The 20211-nt window shown below is 41.1% G+C and overlaps 2 protein-coding genes across 8 annotated transcripts in view; one reads left to right on the top strand and one right to left on the bottom strand.

Annotated features, from left to right (window-relative positions):
- Window positions 1–4679: 4679 nt before the first annotated feature.
- On the top strand, window positions 4680–13868 carry CISD2 (CDGSH iron sulfur domain 2). Of its 2 annotated transcripts, XM_049814749.1 has the most exons (4): window positions 4680–4858; window positions 11372–11583; window positions 12590–12643; window positions 13761–13868. In XM_049814749.1, exons 1-4 carry the CDS (start codon window positions 4756–4758, stop codon window positions 13851–13853), a joined length of 462 nt encoding a protein of 153 aa, XP_049670706.1. In that variant the 5' UTR covers window positions 4680–4755; the 3' UTR covers window positions 13854–13868. The 2 variants fall into 2 exon arrangements, with proteins under 2 accessions (XP_049670706.1, XP_049670707.1); XM_049814750.1 differs by lacking the exon at window positions 13761–13868 and having other exon boundaries at window positions 12590–12952.
- Window positions 6585–20211, bottom strand: part of LOC126044683 (sodium/hydrogen exchanger 9B2-like) — a 31086-nt gene continuing 17459 nt past the window's right edge. For 3 of the 6 annotated variants that reach the window (XM_049814746.1, XM_049814744.1, XM_049814743.1), the window contains one exon: window positions 15175–19492. In XM_049814746.1, the coding sequence (XP_049670703.1) occupies window positions 19253–19492 (240 nt within the window). In that variant the 3' untranslated portion in view covers window positions 15175–19252. The other 3 variants (XR_007507757.1, XR_007507755.1, XR_007507756.1) reach the window with 3 other exon arrangements.

Below are 20211 nucleotides of genomic sequence, written 5' to 3'. Positions count from 1 at the left end.
CCAGTGCTAACCATTGCATAAAGACAGTTCCAGCTTGGAAAAAACATAGAGTGTAAGTAGAAAGTAACAGAACTTTATCTGGGGATATCTAGGAAGTTAGCACTGAATACTCCTATTCTTTCTTGAGTTGGGGTTTTCTTTGTTTCATACCCAGCTCATGGGTAACATTTCCCACTCCCCAGCAGTAGCAGTCAGAAGAAGAAATTAAAACGTTAAACCTGTGGCTGAGAGGTTAAAGCAGGGTAGTTTTCTTGAATAAATAAAAACAGAGTCTACTACTCTGTTCTCTCATGCGCAAAGTTGCCATGTTGGAACTTGATCCAATTCGTAGAAGTCTTGCCATTTTTCTTTACATTCCTGTTTTCGTTCTTTTCGCAAATTAATATGCTACAATTTGCGACAATAAATAGCATCTAAGCCACAGGGAATCTTAAAATTCAACAATAATACATGCTAGTAGTAGGACACTGCAATCACTTAGGCAATTACAATAGCACCTGCTTTCAAAACATAATAGCTACATTGTAAAATTCTTGGACGTTAGTTAGATTAGAAAGTAATATCATGCTAATTTAGTAGTAATTTTATAATACGAAATTACGCTATCACAAAATTACCCTATCGATTCTGTTATAAATGTGATTTGTTTCCTTAACTCATTTTTCTCTCAAACACTTTGCCCACCACAGAATAGTAGCTATTTTCAATAAACACCAGCAGGAGCCACTTAAGGTGCCAGGACTCAGAGTCAAGCGAAAGCATGACAATTTCAGCTTTCTTCTAAAGGCAATTAAGCCTCTGGATGTAAAAATAAGAGATGAAAACCTAGCCAGTATGCAATGCAATTGCAACTTGCTTGCAATGTTCACAAGCATGTAGTAGAGGAAAGTAACCTTATATATGTGGTCTTTTGGTTTACGTTTTTAAGCCAGTCTCCTTATTTTTTGAGATTCAGTTATTTAATAACTGGGTGTTGACAGTGCTGTATAACTAACTGATGGAGACATTAGATGAAATGAATCACAGTTCCTATAGCCCTTCTGGGGTGTAATGATTTTGCTTGCTTTTGGGGAAATGGAAGAGAGAGATATCTTTGCATACAGCAGGAACAGCAGCTAATCAAACCCCACTGTGAAATGACTCGAATACAAAGGGAGAGATCTAGCTTCCTCCTAGACAGAGGCTTGTGTTTGCTGATCACAGAAGCCAGCCTGTTGGTGACAGGATAGTTTTTAGTTGACAGCAGTACTTTTGCCTGCTGCAGAGATTATTCCAGGTGCTAAGTATGGAAAATGGCAATGCCTATTCCAACAAAATGGCTTTAACAATAGGAGACATCCTGTTGATAGAAAAGCTCATTACCATGAAAGACTGCTGAGCAAATTACTGTGCTACTTAGGCTTGTTTTAGAGATGGAAGGACTGTGTATCTGCTACCTCAGAACCTTCCATCTCTTACCCTTAATGGTGTGTACTTGGTAAAATAAAAAAAAATAATAAAATTTATAAATGTTCTTTTCCTTTGCAAATCTTAGTGTTCTAGACAGACTGGTAAGTATTATCTCATTTTACAGCTGAATTAAAGGCATGGGGAAATTGAGCAATTTTTGAAGGGTAACAAGAGCTTGTTTTCACCTATGCTCAGTCTGTTGGACCAGGACCAACCAACTTGTGGATGCTGAAGGCAGCTCTTATTTCTACTGCGAGCTGGACCAATGCAGCTATGTTGTAGTGACTTTACGCTTGGCAGAATAAATTCTGCCAAACATGAGCTGCATCTGCGCTACAAACTTTTCTACCATTCTCATCAAAGCATGCATAGTAGTAAGTTAATTGGGCTGTTTCTCTTTTGGGCTGTGTTTTGGGAATTCCATGTAAAAGACCTGAGCTAGCACTAACTATGTAGATGTCTTCATGTGGGCTCCATGCTCCATCTTATCTGTAATGTTCTGGCTAGATGAAAAATCCCAGTGGTAGAGGATACCTACTGCTGAAAGCAATAATCATATTTCAGTACCGGTGACCTAGGTTCTGTTCAAGTATCTATGCTTGGGCTTTTTGTGCTGTTATTTTTATTACAGCAACTCTCATACATCCTACCCAATACTAGAGTTTCAGCAACCAAATTCAGCATGAAACACATAAGCAGACACAATCTCTACTTTTTAACAGTTCACAAACTGAAGCTAAATATGCAAGAATGAATTGTTGCATATTACTCTCCCTGAAAAAGCTAGAAAATTTTCCAGATACCCAACAGTATTGAGGTTTCAGGCAAAGTTGAAAAGGATGTTGATAAAATCCTGAAGAAGCAATCTGCCTGGGGACTAAGAATGTCCATGTAGGGTGTTAAATGTGTGTAACAGAAGGAAGATGTCATACCTGCCTGGTAAACCTCCTGATGTTGACTGGTCTTAAGTCCTGACCCCATGACATGGTCCCTGAAGATGGACTACTGTGTAAAAACCTGTTCTTTTCTGCAGGACTGAGCAAGCTGCAGCTTACATTTTTCCTCTTAAGTCAAACAGGAAGTCTGAGTTGGAGAGTGAACACACATCTCCTGAGCTCCAGTTCAAACTGGATTTCTAAAGACCATCTTTTGCCTCCCCTTCAGTTAAGAATCTCATTCAGGCTTCATTTTCTTTATAGTTTTTCCATAATCTATGACTTCAGCCTTTCATATACCAAAACTGTTCATGGCTCATGTCAACTGATACCTATGCAGACAGGCGAGGCACAGTGAGAACGGTTCCTCTCTGCAACATGTGCAGATTGTCTAGCAGTGTGCTGAGTGGAGTACTGATCAAAGGCAGCACAGCGGAGCTCAGAAGCTTCAGTGAAATGTCAGCTGTGCTCCCAGTATCACAGCTAGCATCCACAGAAGGCTGGAAGAGCCAAAGAAAGGGAGGAGGAGGGAAGGACAGAGGCTTTCAACTTCAATGTGAAGTTATTTGATTCAGAGTTGGAGGATTTACCTTGTGTATCTTCAGCCTTATGTATTCTTCCCTCAGAAAGTTTCACAAACAAGGTTACATCACGACATCTGATGTGTAATCTTTACAGAATAATCAAGCATTTTGCTCTTTCATTATCTTGCCTAACAGCAGGCATTTGCCTACACAAGAACGAATCATCTTAGGGCATCAGACACAGTCATTAGAAGGATAAACTTAGGTGAGGTAGGGAACGAAGATACTCTGAGAGCACAGGAATATTCTCACTAGCTAAAGAAGATGATTCATCAGGAAATGTTAATGTAGGGTCACAGGTAGAAAAGTAATATTCAGGCCAGAAGCACAAACAAGCTGGATTTGTTTGTCTTAAACCTAGCTTCCAGTATTTGTTTTTTTTGCCTTAGTTGTTTATGGTGATTTCAGCTTTTGGCTGAGATTGTCTGAATTGATCATTAAAGCAAACTACTGAAAGAGATCTAGCACTGGGCTTATATATCCTAGTTAATACAAGGCAAACATGACTGCCGAGTAGATTCAGCCAAAGACAGACCAGTGGGTTCATCTGACTCAAGAAATACCTACAATTACTCTTTCATTGCTTTGCTGAACCCTATTAACTTACCCCAGAACTTCTTAATTACCAATTCCAGGCCGGCAGGAAAAGTGCATAGTTGATATGGGCAGATATGATGTGGTTTCCATACACTGAGGGAGGAGAACTGTGCTCCACACAAGAACGCGTAAAGAAAGAGATATATCTTCTAGAAGGATTGCACTGCTTCAGCTTTCCTGAAGATGCTCGTGCTCTGTGCGATATGCTATTAGCACTTGATGGATTCACTCACAGTAGCAAAGCATCTTGAACCAAATGGTGTTGGACTCCTGACCAAGAGACTAACGCAAGAGTTTTCAGGTCTGGCTGGATTGTCTAAATTGACCCGGGATGGCTGCATACTTTGCATTTTTTCACCTGGCTACACAGGGGCAATTTTCTGTGCCAAAATGACCGGTCTCCTTGACATAAAATGAAACAAAATTAAATAACACACTCAGATAGAGCTTGTTCTGCGCCAACTATTGCCAAACATGAGGCGGGTGGGCCTCTCCCTGTAACATTAAACCTCTCAGCACTCACGTTATCCCACCTCAGAAGACTTATGATACCACATGAAAAACATCATTCACGTGAAGAAAAATTGTCAGTCTTTTACTCCAATATTTTTAAGACCATCGACAAGAAACGCAACTCAAACACCACAGGGTGACGACAGGTAACATAGAGCCTATAAATCATAAGGCACACCTGACCAAAGTCGCACTCCCTCACCTCCCTAACCGTACCTTCAAGCGAGGGCTGCCCACGCTAAGTGAGGCACAAGCGACATCACCACAGACCCGCGGGCCGGCCGCTGCCCCCCGCCCCGCCTCGCCTCGCCTCAGGAGAGCAGCTGACTGAGGAGGCGCCACGCTGCGGGCTACCAACGGCCGCCGCCCCCTCACCCCGCCCCGCCCCCCGCTGCCCACCGGGCTCCGCCGCCGCCGCCGCCGCTCCCTCCTGGCTGTAACGGCCGGCGCCGCCCTCGCGCCGCCTCGCGGCGGCAGCAGCAGCGCCCCTACGGGAAGGCGCGACCCGAGCGGAGGGGAACAGGGCTGGGCCTCTGAGCGCGCGCACGCGCGCGCCAGGCCCCGCCCCCGGCGCGGCCCCTCCCCACCGCGCATGCGCGGTGAGAGTTGCCGGAGGAAGCGCGCGGCCGGACGTTGGTGGTGGTCGCGGAGCGTTCCCCTCCCTCACGGCCGCCGCCATGGTGCTGGAGAGCTTGGCTCGCATCGTCAAGGTCCAGCTGCCAGCGTACCTCAAGCGCCTGCCGCTGCCCGAGAGCGTCGGCGGCTTCATCCGCCTCACGGGTAGGTGGGAGGTGGGGGGGGGGGGTGGGGGGCGCCCGGCGGCCTGGACCCCCCTTCCCGCTCCTCCGGCGGTCGGCGGCGGCGTGAGGGGCGCGGCGGGGCCGGGTCGGGCGCCGCGCTTCTGCCTGGGCTCCGGCACACGTCCCGTGTCGGGCTGCGACTTCCACTCCTCGCTCCAGGCATCGCTGGCTTTCTCCCGGCCGTGCTAAACAAGTTATCTGTTAGAGAAGGGGGGGAACCCCAACCGTGAAGTCGCCGTTAAACCGTTTCAGCAGGGAAACTGTCCGACAAGACTCTTTAAGATGCCCCGAGAGGTAAAACGTAGTGGTAGAGTAAAACGCACCAGGCTCCCCGGCCCCTGCTCGTTTGCGCTGTACTTAAAATTCCTCTCTGTGCAAGTACCAGCAAGTCAGCGGCCGTGCATGTAAAGAAAACGCGATTTTAGCTGAAGGCTTAAAACACTGCTTCATCATTTGCTTAAAAGGTTAAAAAGAGCATCTATACCGAGTAAAAAAAAATATCTGTTTCTGGGAGCCTGCTACATACACCAAGTTAGGGTTTTTTTTTTATTTAATCATTTTTATAAGTATTTTTTGGGTGAGGGAGTGAAAATTCCTATTCATTAATTATAGCTCTATCACAGAGCGAACAAGAAAGCTAAATACTAGCAAATTCTGTGTTCGGTGCACTTTAGTGCTTAAATGCTAGTAAATTCTTTAGGTGTTCAGTGCATTTCAGTGCTTTGCAAACTGGATCTGTCTGAGCCCAGGCTCAGCTGTGATAATAGAGCCAGAACCTCAAGTAGTGTTAAATGACAAGATTAGTTTGGTGATAATAAATAAGAGGAATGCTCTAACAGAAACGCTCTGGAAATAGAAAAAGTCTTCAAAGTGTAGAATCAACCTTATATGTTTATCTTGCAGCACAAAGGTATTTGGCTTTAATAGTGCTGGAAAATTATTTAATTTAGAACAGGCACAATTTTTTTAAAACCAGGCAGGTTTGAGTACTTTTTTTTTCCCCAGCATGTTTAGGCTGCTTGTAAACTTTAAGTCCCGTTATCTTTCCCATGACAAGGAAGCCCATTTTAAATGAACAATTTTTCTTTCCCCACAACTACTCTCTCGTCTGAAAATGCTGTTAATTATTTTTACCAAATAGAGAAATTCAGTTGCTACAAAGTTGGGAGGAATGGGATACAATAAGCTACAGAACAACAAAGCTTCTCATATTCCTAGTATTTGGCAGTTTCCTACTTAAGTCATTGCCCTTTTAACCACAGGTTGTACTCAAATTTGTTAAGCTTAGTAATGCTTGAGTTTAATTTTTTCTTGCTTCACTTGTCCAAACATACATTTCTGTAATAGGATTATTTGTGCAGTCTCTGTATTTATTCATACTACATAGTAATATAACTTATTCTGAAAACCTCTGGTCAGAACTCTTTATTTTTTTTTTAAATGAAACAATCGATGGGGGAGAACTTTTGCTGTCATGTTACTTACCTCAACAGTCAGCTAGACCAGACTGATAGCTGCTGTTGTGCTTGTATATCTTCCTCTCAGGGTGGATATGAATGAAAATAGAGGTGAAGACAGCAAAACTGTACAAGGTGCTTAAAGTTATGGCATAGTGTAAATGCAACATGGTGAGCCTTTTCAAAAGGAAATCATGGGAAGCCACCTCTTAGGCACCTAAATTAAAAAATTATCCTCCCTTAGTGCTTAAAAGTTACTGAAAGTCATTGAAACCTCATTGATCATTGAGGAGTCTTGTACTTATCTGCACTCAGAGCTGCTGTCAGTCTAAAGTTTCATCTGAGAAAACTGGATTTCTTCAGCAAGTGCAGCCTCTTCTATGTTGTTGTGATCTTAGTCTGTCCTGTCCTAAAGTCATAAGCCTGTAAGAGCAGGGGATTCCCAATTCTGGGAGTTATTTTGCAGCAGCAACTTACAGGATCATATCTGTTGAATTACTATTAGTGAAAGACTATTAGACAATAGAGAAGATTAGATTAATATTCTCTTTTTGTGTTTACTACTACAAATTACAGAGGAGCATATTCTTCGGCAAATGACATGTCAAGCATTTTTCTTTGCTTCTTTTTGGAAAGTGGGAAAAAATACCGATCTTAAAACATTTAAAGTGCATTAGTATTTGTCCTTTGGTGGCATCTACTGAACTTAGTCAGGGACCAGCACTATAAAACACTTGCTAGCATAGACCTTGTTCACAAAGGCAGGTCAGAACCTACATCTGGAACAGTGCAGTCCTTTGCTCGTTGGCTCTTTTATTGCTTCTGTAAACCTGCATTAGCTTCCAGGCAGGTGCAACTTCAGTTCCTGTAGTGCATCAACTGTAGAAACAACAGACCAAAAATATAGGGAGGATCCTTTTGTGTGTGATATTGTATAGTGCGCTGATTAAAAATCTTGAGACAGCTGTTGTCTGTCGTGACCTCACCAAATCACAGTGGAAAACTGCTTGGAGAGAGGAAGACTGTTAATATCCAGTGTGAATCTCCCGAAGGTAAAAGCAATGAGGGAGGAAGGAAGGAAAGAATGTTTGACCTTGGGTTCGAAAGTGGATATCTAAATCGTCACGCTGCTGCAGCTCAGATGCCTCTTTCAGTTTCTTGTCATAGCTGCTTTACCCTTCCCTTCTCAAGTTCGCTGAAATGAACAGTGTTGTCTCGTGCTGCCATTGCTTTTTATCCTGGTACATGTTATTACGATGGCATAGACATTCACCTCAAAATAGCATGTGGTCAGATTTTCAAGGTTTCTGTAACAATCTGGGTGTTAGACTTCTTTCCAGAGACTTGATACAGTCCTGTGTGGGCTGTCTTACACTTGGCCTACATGTTAAGAGGGACTTTAATGTAACAAGCTGCCAGGCGGGATGAAAACAGTTTTGTGGATCGTCTTTTACAGTACTGAGGGAAAGAAGGGTGATACCATGATAACAGTCTTCAGAACCCATTTGAACCATGAATGTGTCATTTGCAAAGTGGCTTGCTAACCTACCCATCGCTTTGGCTTTTAATTTATTTAAAGTGTGCTATGTCGCTAAAAGGACTGTCACCTCTCTACCTTCATAAGCTAACAGATATATTAAAGTGGTGCGTGGAGTCCTCTGTGTTTAGTTTGTGTAGCAATGTGAACACCTTTACGACACCCAAGCAAACAACAGAAAACAGTTAGGATACAACTGCTTATTAGTTCTGAAGAGCGTGTAATTGAGTAAGTAATTTGAATTTGCATGAAGAATTTCATCAGTTCCAAATCTCCATTTTGACTGGTAGCTAATGCTTGTTAAAATTTTGGCTTGCAGTTGAGCTGTTACTGTAAGAAGTTGCTTTTGAGTCTGCATAGGGTCATTTCCATAGAAATTAGCTAAAACATAAATCAAAGTAAAAGATATCAAAGGACTAGTCAGTGAAAGACAAGCAGGGACCACTTGCTTTGATTTGACTCTCAGTGACTGGCCAGTCCCTTTCTGTTCACAGTGTATGTGTTTATTATTTTTTGGGGGGCTTGTTACTGTTGGACTAAATGTTAAGACAACCTCTCCTTGAAAAATGTAACTGTGGCCTATGGTCTGTGGCCTCAGCTTCTTGGAATTCTCTGGGCATTCCTGTTTCAGTGATGTTCCTGATACTTTCCAGGACTTATCTTTGGGATTGATCTGTGTCTAACACAAGTCAAGTTTGAAGACTAACCTCTTCGATACTCTACTCTCCATTTTTGGCTCCAAAGACTGCCTCTTCCCATGCAGCAGAACTGATAAAGCATCTCCAGAATCAATGTAACTGCTGAATTCTGAGTTATCAGCTGTGAAAATAAACAGTCTTGTGACTTGCCTTACATCTGCTTCAGAAAGGTATGAATGGCTTCAAAAACACAGAGCAGCTTACAGTTGTAGGAAGATACCGCTGCATTAGTTTGAGTGAAGCTTTTCTCCCATCCCTGCCCAAGCAATCCAAAGATCTATGACTTCTTTACTTTGTGACAGTGTCTTGTCTCTCATGCCCTATAAGCATGGTCATATTGACTTTGTGATCTAAAAGTATGAGCTTCTGGCAGTCTTTTGGCAATAACTGACTAGTTTATGATTAGCGTTCACATTGGTGTAATTGGGGGCTTTCCAGAGACTCCCAGATTAGCAATATGTGAAGAAATCATTGGCTAGTGATGGCAAAACTCTTTATCGGAAGTTAGCATGATATAAATATTAAATAATAACCATGATACACAATATCCTTGTACTTCCTATTCCTGTTTGTTTCTAATTTCCTTTCTCAGAGAGTACAGCTATCATGTTCCTGTTTCGTTTGGATGAACCCAACTGGTTATGAGTCTCCCATAGTCATGACTACTGTTCTGATTTTGATGCCGTATCAGGGAGTTTCAAGCTGTATTGAGATGCCACTTGCTGTTTACTTGCTGGTCTCCTTTAACAATATTTAATTCTAATGTGAGACATTTCTTTTTTGTGTGTCAATCTTAGTCCAGTTGTATTCATCACACACTTGATAGGTGCCCTGCTTCTGGTTATGGTGCACCTGTTGGAATATCTGTTCCCTCTTGGAATTCAGAGTAGCTTTGTAGACGTCCACCTCTTTGCCAACAGTCAGGTTAAATACTCAATTTGGAAATTTTTTTCAGTGACCAAATATTTTTCTTCTCTTCTAAAGTATGTTCCAAGTCAGTCTTTCACATCAGGTCAGAAAATGCACTTGGATTCCTGTTGACAGAGTGTTCTGGAACAGTAATGATAGAAGAGACCAACAGGCACTGCTCTCCAGGAAACTCAGTATTTTGTGTAACAACATGTTTAAGTATCTCAGTATTAATTGTTATTATTTAGGGCTTAGAGCATTTTGGGGGAACTGAGAAAAGAGCAACAGAGATTAGTCTATTGCAGTGACTCTTAGCAAATTTTGTAAATTATTGTGCACAGGGACTGCTGCAAGCGCAGGTGTGGAAAGACTACTGAAAGTTCTTGCAGTGCCTTCAGCATGTATACAGTTGTGGTGCATTCCCAGATAAAATGCAGTAAGTGTGGCTTTCACATCAAAGGCTGTAGAAAGCTCAAACAACATAAAACTAGTCCCACAAAGTATTTTCATTACATGGTGTACTTCCAGAAAATTGAAATTTTTAAGAAAATGCCACTGTGTTCTAACTGGTAAAGTATTAGCATGAATATGTGCTCTGTTGTTACAAATAAAATCAAGCTATACAGAATAATGTAACTTCTGAGAAATACAACCTACCTAGCATCCTTAGCCTGCTCTATTGTATTTCCTTTCTTGTACATCTTAATCTCAAAAAACAAACTGTAGAACAAAATTTTGCTATGTTCTGATCCTAAATAATTTAAAAGAGGAACTTGATTACAGTGTCTTGTCTTATAAAGTGCTTGTGCAGCTATTTGTGCTCCAGCTCATTACACTTCTTTTTTTCTCATTTGAAAACATTTTAAAACTCTTTTCTATTTCTGTATAAGTGTTTAGATTCAGTGTATTCTCCAGAAATTTAGAAAAATGCTCTCTCCTTTATTTCACCATGGTACTTAAATTACACTGGGGTATTGTTACAGCATGTTTTGCTGGAAAAGTGGATACACCTTTAATATATATAGATCTTATGCCAGGTGCTGATTAATTTCTTAAACAGTCCAGTAAGTCTTTCTCTCACCAGTATGTCTAGAAGATTTACAATGATGTAGCAAGGCAGCTAAGTCTGCAGAGGATACTTGAATCTCTTACCTGTACTTAAAAGAAGTTCCTCAGCCTGGTAAAAAACAATTTTCTGTGGCTTGACTTATCTGATCTCAGGACTCTTTCTTTCTCTGTGTATTGTGGAAACTGGTTGCAGATCACTGAGCAAACAGAGCTCTGAAAAATAAACCAAAAAAGATTGGTGAAGGTTTTGCTAGTGCTTATCTAATAATCTGTATCATTTCTACCAAAACTTTGTAACAAAACTTGGAACAAATAAAATGAGGAAAACTTCAAGAAGCTAAAAATCTGAAATAAGCAATTAAAAATTGAATTATAAAACATACTGAATAGTTCTTCATATACAGAATGTTAAGATACTGGCACTGAATATATTTACTGCATGTAATCACACCCAGTTTGCTGGTACACAGTGCTGGTTTACCTTGGGTGAGCAGTACTCCTGTAATTTTTAGGGTTTCTCATTTCAGTACGTCTTTTATTTGGTTTGGATTTATTCTCTTCCATAAAGTCATCTTCTAGAGCTTTAAAATTAAACTTCAGATGAAATTCTAGGAGTCAAATTTTTACCTTGGTTACAGTAAAACCCAGTTTCTTAATCTGGGTCTGTCCTCTTAAGACTTACCCAGAGAGTCTTGTTTGCCCTCAGAGCCTTGCTGACTGAGCAGCCCTATTCCCTACCCTAAGCCTACGTCATCTGAGAGTAGCTGATGCTGCACCATACTGAAGTGGTGTCAAGAGCCAATCTAAATTCCACCTGTCTTTAGTTGCAGAATGGCTGCGGTTATTGCCTTTCCTGGGTGTGCTGGCCTTGCTCGGTTACCTCGCTGTTCGTCCATTCCTCCCCAAGAAGAAACAGCAAAAGGATAGCTTGATTAACCTCAAGATCCAGAAGGAAAATCCAAAAGTAGTGAATGAAATAAACATTGAAGATCTGTGCCTCACTAAAGCTTACTGCAGGTGTTGGCGTTCTAAGACGGTAAGACACTGTGCTACTGTAGGATTAGAGATTGAAACTTGCATATTTTTATCAGTGGTTTGGTGATGAATTTGCTATAAGTTGCCCTGTTGCTTTTCTCTGGAGGTGGAACATGGTTTTGGTTTTTGAGACTGGCACAGTTCTTATTTTTCTCCACTGTAAACCTATCTGCATGTAGAAAGAAACAGTAGAAACTTGTAAGAAACACAGTAGGTTTTTTTCTAGAAACACTTAGAGAGTGACCGCCTGTGAGTAGATTAAAACCAAGCAAGCCTTGTTTAATATTTGGAAATACATTGTAACTAATTAGAAGATAAACTACTCTATTTTGCAAAAACAAGGCTTAGAAAGTTGTTCATAGTAGGATGAAAGTATGGCTGGACCTGTGTTGGTGAGGGAGAGCATATCCCCATCTGGTCCTGAGCAGCCAGTAGATGACTGGTCTGGATAGTCTGTATACCCCAAATCAACTAGATGTACCTGAGTATTTTTCATCTACCCTCAATTTCTTTTGAATGTCCTGACTGCACGCTGGTTTTGTTCTCTCTGGACCAAATGCTTTCCTGTTCTAACAAAAAAAATCTGCCCTGGACCTAAGAAACTGCCTCAACTATTCTTGCTTCAGGCTAATCACTTCAGCAAAATATCTCAGCTTTCCTAAAACAGTACTTTCTGGTTGCAAATGATTAAATCTATTAAGAGCACTTTTACTAGTTCTACAGTAAACCTTAAACTATTTATGGCTGCTCTGCTTGTTGTTCTTTCATGGAAAAGGCTTTGTCCCTGACCTTGTGTCTAAGAACAGCTAGTTTAGGACCTTAAAAACTTAAGTTACCTGTTAGCAGTGGGTTGTTTTTTCCCTTGTTTTTTCCTGATGTTGAAACGGGACATACTAGGAGGAACTAGCAACATTATCAAAGTGCTCTTGGCATAGGAAGAAGTATAAAAATCACCATGCAATTGCTGTACAGAGTTACACTAATTCCTCATGTATGTTTTCTTCCAGTTCCCCGTCTGTGATGGCTCCCACAATAAGCACAATGAATTAACAGGAGATAATGTAGGTCCACTAATACTCAAGAAGAAAGAAGTATAGCAGATGCTTAATCCACTAGATCATGATTGATTAAAAAGTCTTTTTATACTGTTGTAGTTGCAAGGGGCAGCGTTTTATTATGTGATTGGTATGATTTAGTCTAATGAGTGCTGTAGATTTCTTTCTTTTTGGAATAAACTGCATTTAGACAGTGCTAAATCTGTCACTGTTTTAATACTTTATTCTGAGAAGAATTGTCTGCTTTGTAAAACTGTAAAGTAACTATCTCTGTAAATAAGTCGTTTATTTCAACAATAAAATGACTTCCTACAATTAAGCCTCTTTTGTATGAGCATGCAGTTATAAAACTGGCACTATTTCCAAGTGACAGCCGTGTACCTTTCTGTTGATTTTGTTCTGCTGAGAAGCCATGTTTTATTCTGCTTCTCAGGAACAAATTTAAGTGCACTTAAGTGGGAGGAAAAGATACTAAATTCATCCTTAGTGAATATATGTAAGCGTCTCACTGAGGGCAGGCAGCATAGTGATGTTAAGTTATGCTAGGTGAAGGTCGGGCCTGTGTCTAAGTGGACAGTTTGTTAGTCTCATGCAAAGCAGCCCAGCTCAGACAAACCCTGCACAGCTGGAAAGTCTTATACAGCACCCTAGGTGGAGTGCTGCAGTTCTAAACCATATAAACTAAACTTGAGCAGGTCAGTCACATTATCCCTTTATTTTGGGCCCCTGTGTTGAGCATTCATAAGCTCTTGTAAGAAAAGCACAAATTTGCTTCTTGCAAGTTCATTTGTACTGTAGTGGGGACTTTCATGGGAGGAATTGGTTAAATGACAGAACCGAGAAAGCAGAGCTGAGCTGTATTCTTGACTTGTTATCCATTCAGAATGATTATTTGGGCAAGTCAGAACCTTGCTGTGGTATGGCTTAATTTCAGATGCAGGTAAATAATTGCTACTTATCTGCTAGACTTCTAATGAATTCTTCTAAAGTGCTTTATTCTCCAATGAAAGACGGTATTCATCAATATAAAAATAAAAATTTGTTCCATGTTATGACTTTAGACAATTGTACTAAGGCAGATTTCAACTGTTCCTTGACAGCATTTCATTTGACCCATTGTTAGGCAGGTGGGAAGCCCCAGCATGGTGTGCCATTGTCAAACTTGATCATCACAGTGCTGAAACAGAAAGCAAGTCAGAAAGCAGTTCTCACTTAATGACTCTCACAGCAGCAGTGCAACTAAGGTAGGTCAGTCCTCCTGCATTTGTAACAGTTGTAGTTCTAGGTACCTAAACCTCTTGCCTTGTGGTGAAAGATGGCAGATTAGGATGTGATTGTAAGTTAGTTAAATACCTGCTTCTACAAAGTGCGTAGTAGAACCATGGTACAATCTGTAATGTTTAAATGCTTCATGGTGGCCTCACCTTAATGGATGAGCAAATCCTAAATGTTATATTAGAATATAACATTTATAGTAGAGAAAAATGCATAATGTTATTAAGTGTCTCATACTCAGTCTTCACTTATAGATGTGTTATATTGAACACCAAGCCCCAATTCTTGGGTTCAGTGAAGAAACTACTATGTGAAATGCAAAAGCCTGCCTTTAGATTTGGGTTTTTTTCCAGGCTTTAAAATCCACAGCCTTTTGTAGCAGGCTGTTGTTGTGTACAGGTCTGTATGTGCTTCCAGCTTTTATCAGGATACTTTTGCATTCAAATAATTTGATTTCCTCCAAAGTCTGAGAAGTAAACTACGTACATCAATCCTGTTCTCACTTCTGTTGCTCTATTCAAAGCATCTTAGAGTAAGTAATACAGCAAAATTGGTTTTGTTTCTCCCACAAAGCTCCTCTAAAAGGAGAATGACAGTGTAAGGTTTAAACTCTTGACTCGATCTCTAGCATGGCTTCATCATGTAATTAATTTTTTCTCCCTGCTTGCAGTTAGATGAGATTGCTGCTAAACTATCTACAAGTGTGGCTATGGAACAAACGGGTGGGGTTTTATTTGTTTTTGGTTATGTCTGTAGAGGAATGGAACACTTTGGTAATATGGGCCTGCAGTAGCAGCACTCAGTCACAGTTCCTTTGTAAAAAGGACATTTTAGTAATTTCCACAAGATAGTGATAAAATGAAGATCACAAGCAAGATAAATGACCATTTTCTTGCATTTCAAAATCTGTCAAGGTAATACTGTCTCTCATGGCCACAGACTTTTCTATAGAAAAAACTGCAAAGAACTTATTAATCAGTTCAAATTATCTACCTAAAGTCTATAGCCAAGAACCGAAGTGTCTGGAGAGCCCTGTGTCTCACCAGCATTGAGAGAGTTGAACCAATTACCTGCTAGGATGTGCTTGGTCATGTCTTGCTCCTGGATGACTTTTATCCCTTTGTGTGGAGCCTCCAGGTTAGGTTAGAAATTTGTCCTGGCTGCTAATAAAGATCAGGACTGAGGCAGTCTTCACAGTCTTGATGCAAAATCAGGGGAAGCTGAACTTGGCATGTCATGATATGGCTTGTTGCTCTACAAGAACAGTAATGTTTACCTTTCTTTTGATTATGAGTTTGAACAATAGTTATAATAGACCACAAATTAACCTGTAAAACAGATATGTTTAGAGAAAGATGACTGACTTGTGGCAACTACTAGACAAAGTAAATGTCATTGAAGTGCAGTTGGCACATAATTTGATCTCTTGCACGCCATTTATTTAAAAAGCAAAATGCAAAACCTGTATCATTCATTGTTTTGTGGCTGTATTACACCATCAGTGTTTCTTGGTTAATTTTAGACTTCAGTCTAAATTCCCTAAAATGCTCAGTTTGGCTAAAAAAGAGAGAGAAAGCAGTGATTATAATTGCATTATCACTGCAGCCCCTGGCCTGTGTGACTTCCTCCTTCCAGATGGCCAATTTCTGTCTTTTCCCATATGCTGCCTGCTCTAACTCTGCCTGCTGCTGGCCCCCAGAAACATGCTGTGTTGTCAGACCCTTCTGCTGCAGAGGTTCTTGTGAACCTTCTGGAACGGCACACACACATGCCGTGCTCAGTACTCTCCCGCATTATGGCTGTGATTATATCTCATGACAGCAGGATTCCTCTGGTTATAGTTTACTGCATATTGTGCTATAATTTTATTTCCTGCAAATAAGAGACTGGCATGGCATAAAGATTTTATTGGCTTGAATTTATGCATTATTCATGAGTGATTTCATGGCATTTGTTAAAAGGGAGATGGTCTTAAATGTCATGACTTCACCCACACAAACTCTGATAAAAAGTGAAATTGTATCTCAAAGTTAACTGCTATTTAAAATCAGCTGAAATTGTCATGATACTTATTAAAACCAGTCTCCTAGGTTCTTAGCCCCAATATAACATTTCTTTTCATGACAAGATGCCAAGTGTTTTGTTCCTTTCTGGAAGCCAAGGAGAGGAGGATTATAAAGCATTAATGCTTTTCATTTTAGATCTGCAGGTCTATGTAATAGCTTCAACCTGATTCTTTTTGAAGATTTAATAAAAGCTGGGGGAAAGGGGGCTTGTGAGAAACATCCACATATGGTGGTGAGGAAAGGAAAATTGATTCAATTTCATTTAGATTAGTGAACAAGATGATACTTTATTGGTATAGAGCTATTCAGGCACTTAGAATGGTGGGAGTGATGTAGTGAATAAATTGAGAGTGCACTGAGGTTAAGGGAACATGATAAATCCAATTTATGAGATGTTGTTATGATGGTGAGCAAGTACTAGAGGCTATCATGAACAAGGGCTGTTTGTCAGAGGTTTGCTTGCATACTTAAGGTTGTGTTCAAATTTAAAGGGCTGTAATCCTTACATATCACACTTCTGTTATTGAAGAGACTCCAAATTCAGCATAGCAATCCCTCCCTGCAGGAGGATTCTACTTACAAAACTTTATGAAAAAGTGCACTATATAAAGCTTCTACTCCTCTAAGTTTTACTCAAGTGGAATTATTGTATAGACAGTCACTGATGAACTGAACACCATATTCCTTCATCTTATCCATTAAGTTTGTAGACGTTACAGTTTCCAAGTATAATAACCTCCTGTTAAAACTACCCCTGCTTAAGTAATAGAGTACCTCCGTGAGCCATGCAAAGTAGGCAGAACAGACACAGAAGTCAATGGGTGACAAAATAACCACCAAGCACAGCACCCTAACCATTCATCTGTGTGCAGTTCAAAAGCATCTCCCTTTGTGGTCAGGGTACAAACATGAACTGAACTAGAGATTGTACATTCCCCAAAGAAGCGGAGAGAACAGCAGTGTGTATAGTAAGAAAAATGTCAATGTGTTTGACAACTGTTAAGGGAGAACTTACCAAAGAATTTCCTGGTATTTTTATCACTGTGCTGGAATTGAATTGCAGGCTATGAACCTTAAATATTTCTCAGGAAGCTTTCTTTTTGGCTTGGAGAGGAAGGCATATACAAAGCTGAGCTGTAATTAATCTGTATACAGAGGCATATGCTTTTGACGCTCTGCAAATAATACAGTTTCAGATAGTTTTCTTTTAAAAGTATTCTTGTGTTGCATATTAAAAGTGTAAAAGCTAGATTCTTACTTATGCCAAAAACATCTAAACACATCAAATATATTCTATACAGTATCCTGTAAAATGAGTTCAGTGAAATATAGTGTAGAAATCTGCAGCGAGGCGTTGTCCGCCTCAGTTATAGGCACTAACACCCTTAGTAAAAAAATAACAAAACTTCCAGTTTCTGAAGGATGCTGTACTGGCTCCATGCCACAGAATGGAGCTGGGAATGACCTACTTGGAGCTAGTTACTTGTACAAAACATATAGAGCAAGAAAGATTTGCTGGTATCTGTCAATACTAAACCCTAACTGATACCAAAGCTAAAGGCAATAGCAGGATTTTGATCAACAGAGGAGGTTTACTCCTGGCTTTAGGACAGTCAAGAAGAAGAGAAAGGAAACTTTTCTGGGAATGGGAAAATCAAATATGAACTATATTGCAACTGACTGTGCAGGAGGCATCTATATTAAATAAAATGAAGAAAACAACCTTTGAGCTTTTTGCTCCCCCTGGTGAAATGTTTGGGCAAGATATTCGACACGAGTGTTGCCAGTCATTACTGCGATCCACAGCCACGCACAACTTGCATTTCTGGACAGACCCACAGGATCTGTGGGTACATGCTGAGGGTGTTAGCGCTGTGTCCTAAACACTGCTTCCTCGTGACACCTGCCTTCACACAGCAGCCTTTCTGAAGGTAGGTGAGAATGAGGCTTTCTACCATTTTTCGCTTTGTACTATCCCTCTCAGCACTGCATTCTCAAAGCTATTCATTTAAAGTATATTAGTTTTCTGCATTGGTCAGAGGTAAAAAAAACGCCCTGGAAAATGTGAGAGGCCCCCACTCTCCACAGTCAATCCAGCCAGCCACCTCTTGGAAAAATGAGCACTAACTGGCTATGTTTTTAGCGACTACCTCGTTTTCTTTGCTGCAGTTATCCGAATACAGATGTGAGAAGGACCTGATCATGGCATTTTCTCAGCCAGATGAGTATTAACTTAGGACAAAGCAACAGGAGATCCCAGCTGAGCCACAAATCTTGATTTGAGAAGAGGTCTGCTGCTATTGCCAAGTTCCCCAAAAGGAGCTGAGGAAGAAAGGGACAACTCATTGCCACCTTGGCCTTGTTGTGTCAGGCCCCCCCCCCCGCCCCGAGAAGAGCCCTCCCCTCCGTCCCACAGTGGCCAGCACCAGACCATAGCCACTCTCAGTTGCCAAAGAGCTGGCTTTCCTTCCCTTGACATCATGTTGTGCAAAGGCTGAGGTACACACATGAAGAAGCAGCCATCCCAATCCCATACAGCCCACTCCCAGTCCTTATAGCCTCTCCACAACCCTCATCCCATTTTCAAGCTCAGTTCTTTTGTCTGCCAGCACCAGCCACCTGTATTACCAGAGTCTGTGATGGACCCAATGGTCTCTTTCAGCACATAAGTACCACTTGCTGTTTCTTGCTACGACCAGAGCTGACAGTCCCTTGAAGGCATAAAGGAGTGCATGAGCTGTGAGGAAGAACAGTGATAGGAAAAGGCAAGTTTTGGAGCCCAAATGAGGAAGGAGATGGAATCACCAACCCGTGGCAGGACTCATCCACCATGTGTCAGCAGTCTCTTATTCAGAAGTTGCATCCTTTGAGCTGTTGAACTCGTCATCTCACAGCCCAGTTTCAGCTGTCAAGAAGTTATTCACATCAGTCTCCATTTTCTTCTGTTTATATTCCACCTCATGACTCCACTCCATGCCTGAACAGTTCTGATCTTCTCCCTGGCCTCATACCCACACATTTCAAGTAACTGTTCACTGCTGACTTCTCAGTGACTCACTGCCTGGCCAGCCTGTTCACTGTATGTTCAGCTATTTCATCTCTTAAGGCACCATCAACACATAAAAATATTTTATAAAACTCCACCAGGGCTGCTTTTAAAATAGCAGACAGAACTGATACTTGTTTTGGTTTCCTCCATGAAGATTACAGACATGCTGTGTTTACTCAACAGAAAGATAAGGGCTGAAGGACCATACTGCTGTAGATGGCTGTCCTACGAAGGTTCACAGGCCTCTGCCTCTTCTCCAACCTCAGCACCTTCCTTATCCTCCTTGCTAGTTGTCTGAGCCTTCTGCAAAAGTCTGGGCCCTGCCAAGCCAATAACCAGGGCTCCAACTGGAGCAGTGATCAAGATAGCCAAGAAAGCTACTGTCAGTACATCCATTCCATACTTTTCAAGTTGCTCATCCTGATGACTTCTCGCTGTATCCAGGGCAAGGGAACCTATTGCAGCCTGCAGGAAAGAAAACATTGCTGAGATGGAGCAAATAACCTTTAGCACTGAAAGAGGAATAAAAGGGACTAATTATCAGTCAACACTTAACATAAATTTGACATTTTTAGTACATTCAACCCGTTAGTTTCTAGGCAGTACATAGAAAAGTAAATGTTATATTACACCTATGAGAACAATTTTCACTTGGCTACACTTCAAATTTCCTAAGCTGATGAGTTCACGGGAGGGAACCACCCAGATAAAGAACACTGCTTAGCTGCCATCCTATCCACATTTCTGGAGGATGTGTGATTAATGAAATGGGCCAGTATATTGCGTATTGCAGCTGTTAAAATGCCACACTTTGAGAATGCGTCCTGACAGCAGTCAGCTAGTAGCAGCTTCTGAAAATCTAGTTCACAAGTCTTGCAATAATCCCTGCCCGTTCTGATTATTAACTTTTGTTTGCAAATAATCATGCTATTGAGCCAAAGTCTAAATGACTTAACAATCACTGAAATCAAGGAGCAGGAACGCAGACAGCCTGAGGCTGCTCTAGCAATATGGCTGTCACACTAACCCTTAACCAAAATGACCACAAACTGAAAACCCACTCTGAGCCTCTGGTGTGACTGCCCGTGCAGACACTTCATGTGTAAGAGGGAAATGCTTTTACTTTTGTTTTGAGAGTTCTCAGAATCTGTATGTAAAGGCACAATAATCTGCAGTAGCTGAGA

This window comes from Accipiter gentilis, chromosome 12 (assembly GCF_929443795.1).
Source record: "Accipiter gentilis chromosome 12, bAccGen1.1, whole genome shotgun sequence".
NCBI classification, from domain to species: domain Eukaryota; kingdom Metazoa; phylum Chordata; class Aves; order Accipitriformes; family Accipitridae; genus Astur; species Astur gentilis.
Note: the sequence above shows the minus strand (reverse complement) of the source record. Positions and strands in the feature narration are given on the sequence as shown.

Bases quoted from the DNA above. Each gene is read 5' to 3' on its own strand.
- CISD2 (XM_049814749.1), top strand. From the start codon at position 4,756: ATGGTGCTGGAGAGCTTGGCTCGCATCGTCAAGGTCCAGCTGCCAGCG. The intron at 11,584-12,589 runs GTAAGACACTGT...GTTTTCTTCCAG, and splicing joins GGTGTTGGCGTTCTAAGACG to TTCCCCGTCTGTGATGGCTC. The intron at 12,644-13,760 runs GTAGGTCCACTA...ACCCATTGTTAG, and splicing joins ATGAATTAACAGGAGATAAT to GCAGGTGGGAAGCCCCAGCA.